This window comes from Lonchura striata, chromosome 5 (genome assembly GCF_046129695.1).
Source record: "Lonchura striata isolate bLonStr1 chromosome 5, bLonStr1.mat, whole genome shotgun sequence".
Taxonomy (NCBI): Eukaryota; Metazoa; Chordata; class Aves; order Passeriformes; family Estrildidae; genus Lonchura; species Lonchura striata.
This window is the reverse complement of record NC_134607.1, coordinates 1744433-1758289: the sequence shown is the minus strand read 5'-3', so window position 1 is coordinate 1758289 and position 13857 is coordinate 1744433. Positions and strand designations below refer to the sequence as shown.

The following is a 13857-nucleotide window of genomic DNA, read 5'->3' as shown; positions in this document are numbered from 1 at the left end:
GGGAAGCACAGGAGGCAATAGTTTTAAATAGTTATAGTCTGTTATATATGAAGCAAGAAAGAACATTTTAAAACACATTTAATGTTTGAGAACATGCAAGATTATCTCCAGGTAATTCCAGTGTCTCCTTGTATACAACAAAGGATTTGGCCCCAGATGTTCATGTGGTTGCTGAGGAAGCTCATGATGAGAAAATGCAATGATTTGTGTACTTCTGTTCTTTAGGGTGGGGTTTTTGCATTCTTCTGGTTGCTTTGTTTCCTGTGGGTTTTTTGGCATGGTAGTACAGGACAGTTCTAGGCTCATTCTTTTATTTCAGTGGTTCCAAAAAGGTCTTCAGTTGAAGCACAAAACCTGGTGCATTTTGCCAGCTACCTCCTATCCGTTTCCATGGCAACTTTCACAGTGTTTGGAAGTCGGGTTGAGTTTTTCCCTTTGCCTCTTAAGAAAACCATTGAAGATGATCAGCTCACCCCAGTTAAACCACATAAGGGCTTTGCCAGTGCTGGTGTACCTTGGTTTTGTCCCAGCCTCCTTCCTCCTGTTGCCTTCATGCACTGGGCACTTCTATTAATCACAAATTCCCACTTGCTGTCAGCGAGTCAGTCTACATCCTGCAGGTTAAACTTGTGTTGTTCTTTGGGACCAGGATCTTCAGCCACGGGTGAGGGCTGGAGGTGTACCCTGGTTCTGCTAGACCTTTGATACATGAAGAACTCCTCCTTGGCCAGCTGGTATAGTGAAAATCAGCCTGTGGTTAATATACACCTTTCTTTCTATGAGACTGAGTCTTGCCCCACCACCCCCAAAGGTTGGGAAAGTGTGAAACACTTTCAATGTCTGCTTCTTTTAGAATCAGATGTCTAATTTGATTTGTATGTAAGTAGGAAAACTTTGAAGTGTGGTCGAAATACAAAGGGAAAAGTACTTCAAAGAAGTGTAACGTTATAAGTGTATCTGATCCCTCAAGGTTTTTGAAGCTTTATCTTGAGATTATGTATTCAGGGAAAGATTTGTATGGAAATACAGAGGGTCATTAATGCATCCAAGCCTTTATGAATGCTGGCATTGAACTATTCTGTGCTAATTTTGTTTTCACATGGCGAGTTGTCCTTTACCCATGTGTCTGCACTGCCAGTGTCCCTGCCACAACAAAAGTTAACATGGCCTCTGAGGAGGAAACCAAATCAATAGCTGTTACTGAGTGAAACTTGTTCAGTGCTGTTATCCCATGATGAGCAGAGATCTCTGGTATGGCTGAACAAAAGCTCCCCAAACTTCTGATTTGCATTGGTCACTCTACTGGAGTCCAAGGTGGTCTGTGGCGCTGGATTACAGGTTTCTAATAAATACCTTGAACTTTGGGAGAGTTCACATCTTTGAACTGAGCTTTGTTTTAGGGTTGGGCATCCACTCCTGTACAAACGTGCCCAGCTGTGCTGGAGGAGATTGGTTGTTATTTTTTTCTTTTGGCAGACAAGGATTCTGGCATTGAAGTTCATAATTGCAGGAATTATATTAGCAGTTCCCAGCTCAGGGGGTGTGTGTGTGTGTGTGTATTGTGTGCAGGAGGAGCTAATTAGATGTGTATAAATAATGGGCTTGGGAGCTTTTAATCCTAGATGTATTGTTCCATCCTTTCTATAATTTCTTACAGTGGAACTGTTGAAAGTTAGAAAAGTATGAAGTTACACAAGAGCCACTTCCTCCCAATACAACTTTGAAACAACAGTGAGGTTGCTTTTGGTCTTTCTATGTCATAAAAGCATATTAGAATTTATTCAGTGTTTTACTAAAAACATCTTAAAATATTATTAATTTTTTAATATCTTTGAAGGTTTATTTTAATTAGATCTGTAGGTCAAGGGAACGGAAACAGTTAAACAGGATTTTTTTCTCTCTATTACAGACTTTAAAAAAGTCAGGTGATCTTGCTTCCCCATGCCTTCCTTCCCTTCTATGCCTTACAATATTTCATGTCAAATAAGGGCCTTTCTGTGTTCAAACTTTCTGAATATTCATAGATCACAAAATTTCCTTCAGCATCCATGTGCCTCAATAATGCTGTTCTTTCCTAATAAAAGCTAATGTCCTGGTGGAATGACTCCTCTGGAAGACCTTGAGTTTTGAGAGAGTTTGAGGGGTAAAACTGGCTTTCCAGAAGAGTCTTTCCAGAGTAAATCTGACTAGCTTAAACATGGGGCAGATATTTAATAATGGAGAGGGGCAGTTCAGCTTTTGCATGTATGGTATTTCTACATTATTGTTGTTGTCATGGGATTTAGCCACACCTAAGTTTGCTTCAGACTTGTTGACTTGGATTGTGGCCCCACTTGTGCTGTGTGCTAACCCATCCACTGCTGATCCTGTGCCTACAAAGGAAATTTTGTAGCCCCTTGCTTCAATTAGACTGCTCTGGATACCCAAAACAGGTGATTTATAGGTGTATTCACACCAAACTGCTGCAATTGGTCTGTAAACTTTCTTGTAAACTGCTCTTAAAAGTTATCTTCTTCTCCATTTTAATGTGTTACAGCCCTGTCTGCTAAAGGCAGCCCACTATTGGTAAGGTCAGTAATAAACCACAGTTTATTGCTGTATCTAAAGAAACAGACATTTTTCATTGTTTTATATAATAAAAAAAAATTTTCATGCTTAGAATACCTGTAGTAAATAACTCCAGTCTCAGTGCCTTGTTATCCCAGAGAAATCCATGTGGGTTTGCAGCAGCTGCAGGTCTTCCCCAGCTGGGTATCAGACATCTCTTGATGCAAGAATGTCTTTATTTTCTGAGTGCTAGGATTTGTCTTCATCCCATGGGCTGCATCTTCCTCAGTTGCAAAGCCAGCACTTTCTGCTCATCTTGCTGATGGGGTGAGGGATGGGATAGTCCTCCCCCTACATATGCCCAGAGGCTTGGCCATGGGATGGAGAGTGGCTGCTCCCTTCCATCCCTAGAGCTTTCTCTCTTACAGGGGAAGCAGCAGAAAGAAGACACTTTCTTCTCTTCCAACCTTTTTCCCCCCTAAGTTTCTCTCCTCTTCCTGCTGTGGGAGAAAGAGGAGAGTGTAGGGCTGGGCCCAGTTGTGTTTAAAGCTCTGTTCCTGCAGAGGCCACAGCTCTGGCTTGCTGCTGATCTCCTGCCTCCCTCTGCCTTGCTGGTGAAGCCCTCCTACCCTTCAGTATCAACCATGGACATATTATCCTTACCCATGCAGCCCTCCAGCCCCCCCCAGCATTGTTTCTGTTCCCCTGTGTCATGGTTTGACACTGGAACAATGCCAATGCCCCCATGAAAATGTAACCTATCCATTGAATGCTGTGAAATGCGATCGAGAACAGAGCAAAGCAGGCCAAACTTAATAACAAGGGGAAAACTTTATTACACTACTACTACTACTACTACTATAAAGGGAAAAAAAAAAAAAAACAAACAAAAAACCCCACAAAATTAGAAATGAAAACCTTTCAAAGTATTCCTCCTCCCCCCACCCAACTCCAGTAAATCACAGTGAAACACATTTGGACCCTTAATCCAGTCTTCACCCTTCCACATAATCAATACTGAGTCCATCAGGGGAGAGAGGAGTCTCCCTTTCACCAGAGACGCCAATGGAAACACAGCTGCCACCTCTTGTGTTTCCATGTCACACGTGGCACTGCCTGGAGAGAATCTGCCAGTGTGACACTCTCCTCTCCATGTCACAGTGCTCTCACCACCGTGCATGGACAGAGACTGCTCATAGGGCCTCTTTAAGGATGCTTTGCCAAGGACCAATAGGAAGAACAGTCCAGTATCTCATTTTGGGACTACAGTCCCCCCATTTCCCTGGGGCTGGGAGTAAAAGAACAGAGATCGCCTTCTCTTCTTCTCTGAAGACAGAGGGCATCCTCACACCCTCCTCCGCTGACCTTCCTGAACTGGTAGTTGCTGGAGGAGTCTCTTGGCTCACCATTGCATCCCCCTAAAATGCAGTCTCTCTTGGAGGAGAAGTTGGTTCAGTCTATGGTTAACAAGAAGAGTCCAGCCAACAGCCACTCGATCATCTGCCCCCAACCTTCTTTCCGTAACAGCTAAGGTCCCCGGCTGTCTCTCTTTCCTTCAAATTGAGGAGGAGCAATATTTCACGAAGCCTTCATTTCCCAGGAAAGGGTTAAAATTCCCGGACTCCCCGGACGGCTGAAATCTCGGCCCAGGAGGCTGTGCTGTGGCATCTTCCCCCACCTCCTCCTTCTCTGCCAGCAAACTCCTGGGTGTCTGCAGTGTCTGCAGGCTCTCTATCTCTTTTCCCTCTAGGTTGTGGGGGGAAGCAAAGACATCTCAGACATTCTCCACCCTTCCATCCGCAGGAACTGGCCCAGCTCGGCTCCAGACCCTTCATCCCCTGGCCTACCTCTCTGCAGGCCACTTGGCTTCCCCTTCCCCACCCAGCTCATGGCTGGGCAGGAGAGGTCTGTACTCTCCAATGACCAGAACCAAAGAGAGCGAGTTCTCCTGGGAATTCTGCTTTTAACCCCTCTGTGTTCTCAGAGGCATGTCCACCTTCAATTGGTCACCCCAAGTGTCAGTATCCAAACCTGACCCCTGACTGGACTGACTTCTTCGTTCCAAGAAAATTCTTTTCCCGTGTCAAGCCACGACACCCTACCACTGATATATTTGTCTTGTGAACTCTGAACCTCAAGCACAGCTCAGCCCCTGCTTCACCGAGTTATTTAGGCTTGGGTGTTGCTAGAAGCTGCAGGGCACCAAGACTGAAACTATCTTTCTGCAAGGGATGGTGAGGAAGTGTCACTTGTGCAAGAGGAGGATGGAAAAGACAACATCTCTACCCCTAAGAGCCATCTGTAGGCTTTCAGGAGAAAGGAATGAGCAGCAGAAGAGCTGATTCCTGTGTCCTGGCTGCTAAATTGCTTCTGTGCTGAGGAGCAAAGCTGGCACAAGGGTAGGCAGGACACAACTCCCCAGGCAAGCAGTGGTTGGGCAGCATATAGTTCCTTAAAGCTGCTGTAGTAGTAGTAGAGGGGGTTTGGGATTTGTTTTCTTGCTACTCACCAGTGCAGCATTCAGAACAGAAAGGCCCTCTCTTGGAGCTGAGAGCACACAGCTTTTATCCTTCATCTCTTGGCATTGGGACTTTGGTGTTGAAAAGGCAAGACAAAATCAACAGCACTCTGCTCCTGGCTGAAAATAAAAAAGAATAGAAAACTTTGCTTACTCCAGCATTACTGAAATCCCTGGAGCTGTGCTTTCCCTAGGGATTGGAGAAGAGATGTGGGGAGGAGAAGTGGCTGAGATAAAGTGTGGGAAGGGCAGCACTGGGAAAATTCCCTGTCTGTGTTTGCCTCTTCTTCACCCCAACATCAGTGAGTGGCTCTGGAGCTGGGCAGTCAGCACAGGCTGTGTCCCAGAGCAAGCAGAGGATGGTCCTGAGGGGATGAGGGAGAGCATCCCCACAGGGCCATGCTGCCTGGGCAAGAGGTATCCCATTGTTGTGCAGCCTTGCTCTGCAGCGTCTGTGGCAGCTCTGGCTGGCTGTGGGATAGCACACTCCACAGCTATCAAACGTCAGAGGTCACTGTTGGAGGAGAACAAACACACTTTTCAGAGTGTTTTGCCCATGAACCACTTGTTCCTTTCCGAAGCTGAGAATTAATGCAAAATTTGAAGTCTGTGTTTTGAACCTACTTTCAGTATTTCAGGAATGTCAAAAGTAGAATGTCCATTTTTAATAGTGACTGAAGTCCATGGCTGCCTAAAGCAGCTTGTCTTGATGTGGACTCTCTCAGACTCTCAATTGTGCTACCTAAACAAAGGCTGTTGGCAAAGCTCCAGTGTGAGTTACTGGCAAAGGGCTTCAGTTTAGAAGAAGATGAAGTTGTCCACAAGTTTTTGAGGAGAAAAAAATCAGAGGGAAAGGTAGCTTACAATTTATTTGTTTTCACATTCCTCCTATTTTTTACTCACTAAAATTCAATCCCATTCTATTACATGGCAAAAAAAAAGATTCCTTAACCAAGTTGAATTTTACCCTGCTTCATTCTTAAAATGCCAGGAGAGTTGAGATGGTAAATCATGTGGCAGTGGTGCAATGGTGGTATTGGCAGCTTCAAGTTCTCAGAGATCAGGAGTCTTTGAAAAACAAAAGTATCCTCATACACAAACGTGTGCTTCAGATGTCACATTCTTGTTTTAGATATCACTCCTGAAAGGTAAATCTTAACACAGCAAAATCAGAGGCAGATAGAAGGGGAAAGATGCAATATATACACAGATTTTCCATTTGTAACAGCTGATGCTGCAAAATTACAAGGCATTGGATTTCTTGTTGTTTTCTGCAGGCACTTATTAAAACACTGCTCAGGCTAAATGTATTTTATTTATATATGGACTTTTTATGGGTGGTACCCTCTACCTCAGCTTTGTGGGATGTCAACTCTGGAAGTGTGCATCTGGAAACCATTAGACATGAAGGTCCAATATCTAGAGCCAAATCCTTTCAAATCTGGAGGCTCATGAATTTGATCTTTGGATGCAGCTCATTGAAAGAAAGTGGCAGAAGCAATGAAAAGGGACCTAAATGTAGGTCAGTGCTCAGGACTAGGTGGGTTTTAAGGTGTTTTTAAGAACTACCTTTTGGCCTGTCACCCAACAGTGCCCCTTTTGTTTAGTAGCCGGTGTGGCCACAGTAACATGTTGCTGGGGAATGTGAGGCATTTCCTTGCTTGAATTAGCAGTCTTGGAGTCAGGGATGAATATCTCATTTGTTTTTCTAATCAGTGGACCCAAGCAAAACAAGAAAATAATGTACTGGTTCTCAGGCTCTCTGAGGTGAGGAGTTGAAGACTATTAAACAGTTAACCAGTAAAACAGGAACAGCCTGAAGTGGTCTGTGGGGGATGTGTTTTGTTTTGTTTTGTGTTGTTTTTACAAGGCTTCATTTGACCTTGGATTGCTTGTGTGAAAAGAGTGAAAGTGAGCCTGGAGAGGATGTGCAGACAGGTATCAGCATCACACAGCTGCTGTGCAGGTAAGGAGCTGCCTCCCTGTCGCAGCACTCAGAGCCCACAAAACAACATCACCTGCCAGTATAAAACCCGGGTTTCTAAACTTCCTTTCAATTGCAACAACAACAACAGAAGAGCTGCTGTAAAGGGGTAGCAGAGATAAGCAACGGAGTGATTTCAGTGCTAGAGACCCAAACAAAGGGTTTGTTTTGTAAGTGGATATGAATCTAAGCCTTAAACCTTGATTCAGAGACTTTGGCTCTTTGGATGTTTACATAAGCTGTCTGCTGTGTATGCATCTCTGTCAAAGGATCTCAAGGATGCTTATCTTGTGAGGCTGAGCTTTTGATTTACAACCAGAGTGTTTAACAAATGTTAAGGCAAACTTCGGAATGCGACTCAGCTGGTTTGTAGTAAAAGTTGTGTGATTTGAGGTAAGTTTCTCCCAGGTATAAACATTTATATTTTGGAAGGACTTCTGTCTTTTGTGCTCATAAAGTACTTTAAAGTAATTTCTACAGCTTGAAACCTTTTATCTCGACACGTTTCTTACGTACTTATGGGATGGGCTTTTATCCTCAGTGTGTTTCCATTAATTTTTATCAGTTAAAGGAAATAAATAACATTTGTTGTATAATAAAGAAATAATGAAATTCGGGGAACAAAGAAAGGATCTAGGCTTAGGGAACAAAGGGACATTTGTTGCTTTGTTTGTAGTCCTGTGTAATAGGAGAGCAGTATTGCTTTGATGTCATTGACTACAGCTTAGCAAATTCAGAAATAATTTTAGTTATAAAAATAAATAGACATTATCAGTTTAAAGTAAGCCTTTGCCAACATTTGGGTGGGTTTTATCCATAATAATGTTATGGATACACCTGGCTCCACATGATGACCTTGGATAAGGGGGACAGTGTCTGAATTACTTGGCCAAAAGCATATCTGGGACCTTACTGGATTCCCATCCCTGCCTCAAACTAAGATGTTTTTCTGTATTACTCCCATTAAGGTATTTCTAGCATTTCCTAACTTTACTTTTTAAATTTAATTTGTTCTTTTCTTTCAAAACACCAGAGCAATGTATTTAACTAGCATCCATTTTCTTTTTTAGTTTCTTCTTCCAGGCCTGGAAGGATTGAAATGGAGTCGTCATTTACATTAAAAGACATGTTAATGACTCCAAGTGTAAATTACCCGAATATATTCATTAGTAAGTGTTAAACTGCTACTGACTGGTGGCACTGTAGTTGAGCATCTTCAAAACATCCCATGAGAAGCAGTGCCAAGGATTTGGACTGAATTAATTTGAAACTGTTTGCAATTGTGATTGAAATGTATTTTGTAAATAAGTCTCAGTGTGTTTGTGTTTCTCTTCCGGCCTGCCAGAAAAAGCAGAAATAGATGTGTCTGAAATGGCATTTGTCTTCATGAAATAGAGCTTTATTTAGTAAAAGTTAATTGCTAAGGATGTTTGTTTTAGTGCAGTGAGGCAAGAGAGATTAATTCAGAAGTTGCTCTAGACCTCACGTGCAGTCATCTGGTATATGTAGGACTGAGAATGCAGGACATGGATTTTGATAGGGTCTTGCTTTTGCTGTGGAACAGGTCCTTTCTCTCCCCAGAAAGGATGACTGCAACTTCTTAGCTTTTTTATTTTACTTTTGTGGTAGGCTGCTCTGGGGTGACAGCCAGCTCTTGGGGGTCCTCTTTTACTCTCAACAGCCCTCAGAAACAAGCCCTAATCAAGGTTTTTAATTTCAGTGTATCAACATTTCCTGGCTTAAGGAGTGTTATGTGTGAATGGGAGAGCTGGGAAACTTAAGTCATCCATCTTACTGCATCATGTCATAAAAATAATCTGTGTCTGATGCTTTATTTCCCAACGCTGAGCATTCGCAGCCCACGTGCACAAAGAGGAAGGCGAGTGGGACAAAAGGCCAGCCCTCCCTTCCTCAGAACGGTGACATCCAGGGCACAGTGTGTCCTCTGGGCCTTCAGACCTGCCAGCAGGCAGCTGATTCCCTTTTAACTCTGCCAACATCTCAGCTTTAAAGCGTGGTGTGTTTTGCAGGTGGAGATGGAGAATGAGACCACCTCCAAAATAACAAAATAATGGGCTCAAAGATGTTGGCCCTCGATTCCTCTGTGTGTGCTGTTTGATCTAGGAAAGAGGCAGCCTCTGGGTGGGAAAACTACCATTTCCTACACATGTAAAATGCTTAAGCACTTTTTTTCCCTTCTTTTTGAAGTCTGCCATCTTAATTAAAGATCAGATTTTGAAATCCATATCTAGGCAGCTTTCCTGTTTGCATCCAACAGACAGCAGTTCCATTCACAGAGCCCCTCGTTGGGTTGCTTTTTTTTTTCCAGCTTTCCTTGTGTTTATTTGCAGGGCAGCATTTTGTTTTCTCTGTAAGCCGTTTGGAATACGTCTTCACCAGCACTGTAGCCAGAGGGTTTGTATGTCATTCAAAAATAAAAATAAAAAAATCTCCACCTACTGAAAAGTGAACAGCACAGCCCTAGCAACCGGCTGGTGCGTTTGAACCAGAGGAAAGGACATGAAACAAGTAAGACCACATTATGTCTTCTCTGTTACAGCCAGGGATGGGGTAGAAATGCCAGCTAGTGATAAGATTAATCATAAATGATAGTGGAGAGAGCTGCATTTGTATTTTATTTTTGGGTTTTTTATGGTGGGTTGTAAATACAGGCTTGATGAAGCGATGCTTGTTCTTGTCGGCATGAGCAGGGTATTCAGCTGGGAGCTCTAAAGGGGGGATCTGCCTCTGTACAAACAGCCCCCCACACCCCACCTGGCACTGGTTGTGCACACAGGAAGGTAAGTGTTGTCATTTTCTTGGAAAGCAAGAGAAAACTTATTTTAAATTGTCTGTCAGGCAAGGCACTGTCAGTACTTTCCTCTCAGGTGTGTTGTCAGTGACATTATATCGGTGTGGATTTCATGCATTTGCCTCTCTGTCTCCTGTGTGCACCTTGATATCTCATTTATGTGCCATGCCATAGATCAATCTGTGTTAAAATTATGCTTTTCCCCCTTCCTGCTTTTGTGGATGAAGGGAATTTAAACTGCTTGTCATCGTTACTATGCATTATTTTCCTAAGGAGCTCCATCACACTCCTCCAGGATGGATTTTTGTTCATGTTACCTGTGTGGTTTTCCTTAATCACTGCCAAGAAAACAACCCCAAAGCCTTGAGTTTTCTCTTAGGTTTTATTTGTATTAGACCAAAGTCATAAAGAGGAAAGAGTGGAACATGCATATTGGAAAAGCTCTGCTGCGTCAGTGGCCAGCTGAGGCTTCTCTTAAAGTTTGTGAAGTCAGAGGGTGCCCTTCAGCAGGCACAGGGATTAATCTGCTGGTGTTTTATTTCTGTCCCCTTTCCTGTAGCCCACAGAGGGCTGTTGATTGCTGATTTGTGTCTTTAGCTCCCTCTGTACCTCCCCTTTCCACCCCTTCTTCCTGGGGTTTGTTGTCTTTTCTGGTTCCATGCAGTTTGGTCCTTTGCTCCCCTGGTGTTTGAGGTCCTCTTTGCCCTCTGCCCACCCCCTCCCAGCATGCTGGTGATAGTTGTGCAAAGACCAAAAATTATTCTACGCTTTTGCTAGGGAAGGATACTTCCAGTATTATTTTTCTATCACAGCAATTTTACTTCCTGACTGCTGGATGTGCTGCACTGTGCTGGGAAGGTGGCCAGAGCAGGATGTGCTGTTCCAGGCTAGTTTTCAATGGCCACTTTTAGGACCAAATAACCAGGGAAATGGGATTTTATTGCATCATCCCCAGCTGTTCAGCTTGGGGGCTTTTTGTTCTTTTTTATTTCACCTCTCCAAGTTTTTCAGCTGTGGGCTTGGTCAGGCTGCCAACAGATGATCTGTGAATGGTGGAAGAGTTTTTGGAGGTCTGTGTGTTCGCAGGGTCTTGCTTCTCTAAGTTTTATCTTAAAATTTCTCCCTGCTGCTCTCAGCAGTGCAGCTCCTTAGGGAGCAGCAGTGGAGGAAGCTCTGTACAAACCAACGTGTCTTTCCTTGGAGGCAGAGGCAGGTAACCTGGAAGTCTCTTGGATGCTGTTGGTATCACTGTCTGCTCCCATCAGTAGGGCTGCCTTAGGGATTTCTGACAGCCATGGACAAACTCCCTGTTTAGGAAAGCAAGGAGTGCTTTTGGCAAGCATCAGGGGTGGTTGTACCTGGATGAAGTGCAAGGGTAGTGATTTTTCTGTGCCTACAAGCCATGGCTATATTGTGCAAGTACAAATTAGCAGTTCCTTGTCCCCAGGATATGCATTTCCTAGCCACAAGGTGGGAATCAAGGGGTGTGCTGTGAACACATAAGGTTAGGGAGCACTCTGTTCCTTTGTGTGTTTTTAGCCTCCAGGACTGTGTTTAATGCTTGATCGTGAGCTGCACTGAGCTCGCTGATGCTGAGGTGGGAAGACAGCACTGGAGATCTCCAGCCCAGCCCCTGCCCAGAGCAGGGATGCCCAGGACAGGCTGTACCGTGTAGGGTCCCATTGAGAGTAGCTCCAAGAGAGAGAGACCCCAAGAGGGCAACCCTTTCTATTACTTACCACACTCATACTAAAAAAGCTTTTCAAAATGGTTTCTTTTTGTTTATGCCTTTTTTTTTTTCCACTCCCCTTTTTAATTCTAAGGTAAACTTCCCTGTGTTTTCACATGTGCCCATTGTTTCTTGCCATACCACTGGGCACCTCTGAGAAGAGCCAGGCTCTGTATTCTTCCCTCGCCCCATGAGGTGTGTGTGTACTTTGAAAAGCTCATGTGCACTTCTGATTGCCAAACTTTGATTGGCTTCTGTGGGTTTGTGGGTGCTTTGTGCTGTTGGTCTTTTCCCACTTAGAGCTGTGAGGAATCAGTGTTTTGCCTGGGGCTGTAGAAGCCCCGGGCTTTCTCCTGTGTTCTTTGCCCTTGGAGGGAAATCCACAGCAGATTGTTCACACTCTGCCTTCACAGACACCCATATTTGAGCAAGACTTGGTATCAGAGCCAGGAAATCCTAAGCAGATAAAAAAAGAGACTATCTTCAGTGTTGTCCAAGTGAATGTGTGTGCAAAAGCTACATTTTCTGCTCATTTTTATCAGATATGGAGGCACCGAACCAGTTGTCTTGTAGGATCTGCATATTCTGGCAGGTCTTATACTGATTGAAGCTGAATGTTTACATTGTGCTTAAAACTGGGAGCTTCCTCCTTGAAGGCTGAAAGTCTTCAGTTATGATGCTACTGCATTTTTTAAGATTTGCAGCATCTTCACTTACAGGTATTTTGACTGTTTAAAGTTCTCTTGGTTTTTCTGACTCTGACAACCACATAATAAAACCAGGCATTTGCCAAAAGCACAGCAGTCTTTGTGCTGTCGTTCAAAGGTTACCTTAGGGTTTGGGCCTACTCCATGTAATAAAAATGTTGTTGTGGAAGATGAAATGTTTGTTGGCATTTTATGGATAACATTTCAGCAAAGCTGGCTGGCAGCCTCCAATAAGAGCCACTTCCCATCTGGGTCAGACCAATAAGGTGACTTGTAGGAGGGAAAAATCAGTTTATAATGGGGATGTTTCGTTAGATTTGTTTTTTAGTAGACTCTTTTCCAGGACTTATGCCAGAGATAACGTGAACGACTTTCTTAATTGCTCATGTTGGGGCAAATGTCAGAAGTGGTGTGGCCTAATACAAAAACCAAATGGCAGGGCATGCAAAGGTTAAAGCGAGTTTTCCTTCCTGGTGTTTGTTTAGCTTTGTTCCCTAGCTGTATTTATAGCAGAAGCAGTCTCATGTGTATCAGATGAAAGCCAAGGCAATCTGGGCCATGTTGGTGGTTTGTGTGTCTGCTGTGGTGGGCTGGAGGGACTGGGAATGCCTCTGACCCCTGCAGCTCCACTTCAGCCAAGTTCCTAAGCACCTGCTTAAATTAACTTGCAGCCCATCAGGACTTCTGGTTTACTAGCTCACCTACAGGCAGCATGTTGGGCAGGCTTGCTTCTCCAGCCTGCTGGAAATACTCCTTTGGGGACCACTTCTGGCTTGTAGAAGTTTGAGAGTGAGCTCAGTTTGCATTGTTACGATGCAAATCAGCTAAACTCAGAGCAGGGATAGTCTGTGCACGCACGCTACATCCAGTGAGCCATGGGCATCTGAGAGATCCTGCTGTGGCAAACAGTTCCATGCCAGGAACTTCTAGATTGTCAGACATCCAAAAATCTTAGACAAGTGGTCATACTTCTCTTTTTATATTTCTTGGGGAGAAAATTACAGCAGACACAGATATGATTTGTTGCTGAGTTGCAGCTCCCTTTTAGTGATAGAAGGCCTGTGTTCTCTCTGTGAGCTTCCTGGAAGTGCCCTGAGGGATTTCTGAGATGTTCTGTGGGACGCCCTGCCAGTGGCATGGACCTGTGGGCAGGGAAGGCCATGGGCCACTAGAAACTGGGTCATCAGGTTGGTGCTTTGATTCCTCAATCTCAGTCCATGCCTCGTGGTGAATACCTCTGGGTTTTATTCTGGCCAGCAAATGGCCCCAATCTTCTTTCTGATCTAACAGCAGTGATGCCTGAATTCAGAGAACATGCAGTGAAATTAAATTCTCTTTTGCAGATTAAATTGCAGACTTGAGGCTCTGGACCAACTCACACCATTCACGTTTTACTGTTCCTTATGGTGTAGCTGGTGATTGTTCCTGAGAAGAGAGAAGATGATGAGTGATGCAAGTGACATGCTTGCTGCAGCCCTGGAGCAGATGGATGGCATTATAGCAGGTAAACATCTGGGACAAGTGGGGTTTTTTTTGCTTTTTTGGGTCCTCCTTTCTCTC

General features: G+C 44.0%; 1 protein-coding gene across 14 annotated transcripts in view; it reads left to right on the top strand.

Annotated features, from left to right (window-relative positions):
- Positions 1–13857, top strand: part of PPFIBP1 (PPFIB scaffold protein 1) — a 103673-nt gene that overhangs the window by 42065 nt on the left and 47751 nt on the right. For 2 of the 14 annotated variants that reach the window (XM_021539171.3, XM_021539172.3), the window contains exons 1-2: positions 9442–9578; positions 13641–13801. In XM_021539171.3, coding sequence (XP_021394846.2) covers positions 13738–13801 — 64 coding nt within the window. In that variant the 5' untranslated portion in view covers positions 9442–9578; positions 13641–13737. Of the gene's footprint in view, positions 1–9435; positions 9579–9645; positions 9851–13640; positions 13802–13857 lie in introns of those variants that run through there. The other 12 variants (XM_021539161.3, XM_021539156.3, XM_021539166.3 and 9 more) reach the window with 11 other exon arrangements.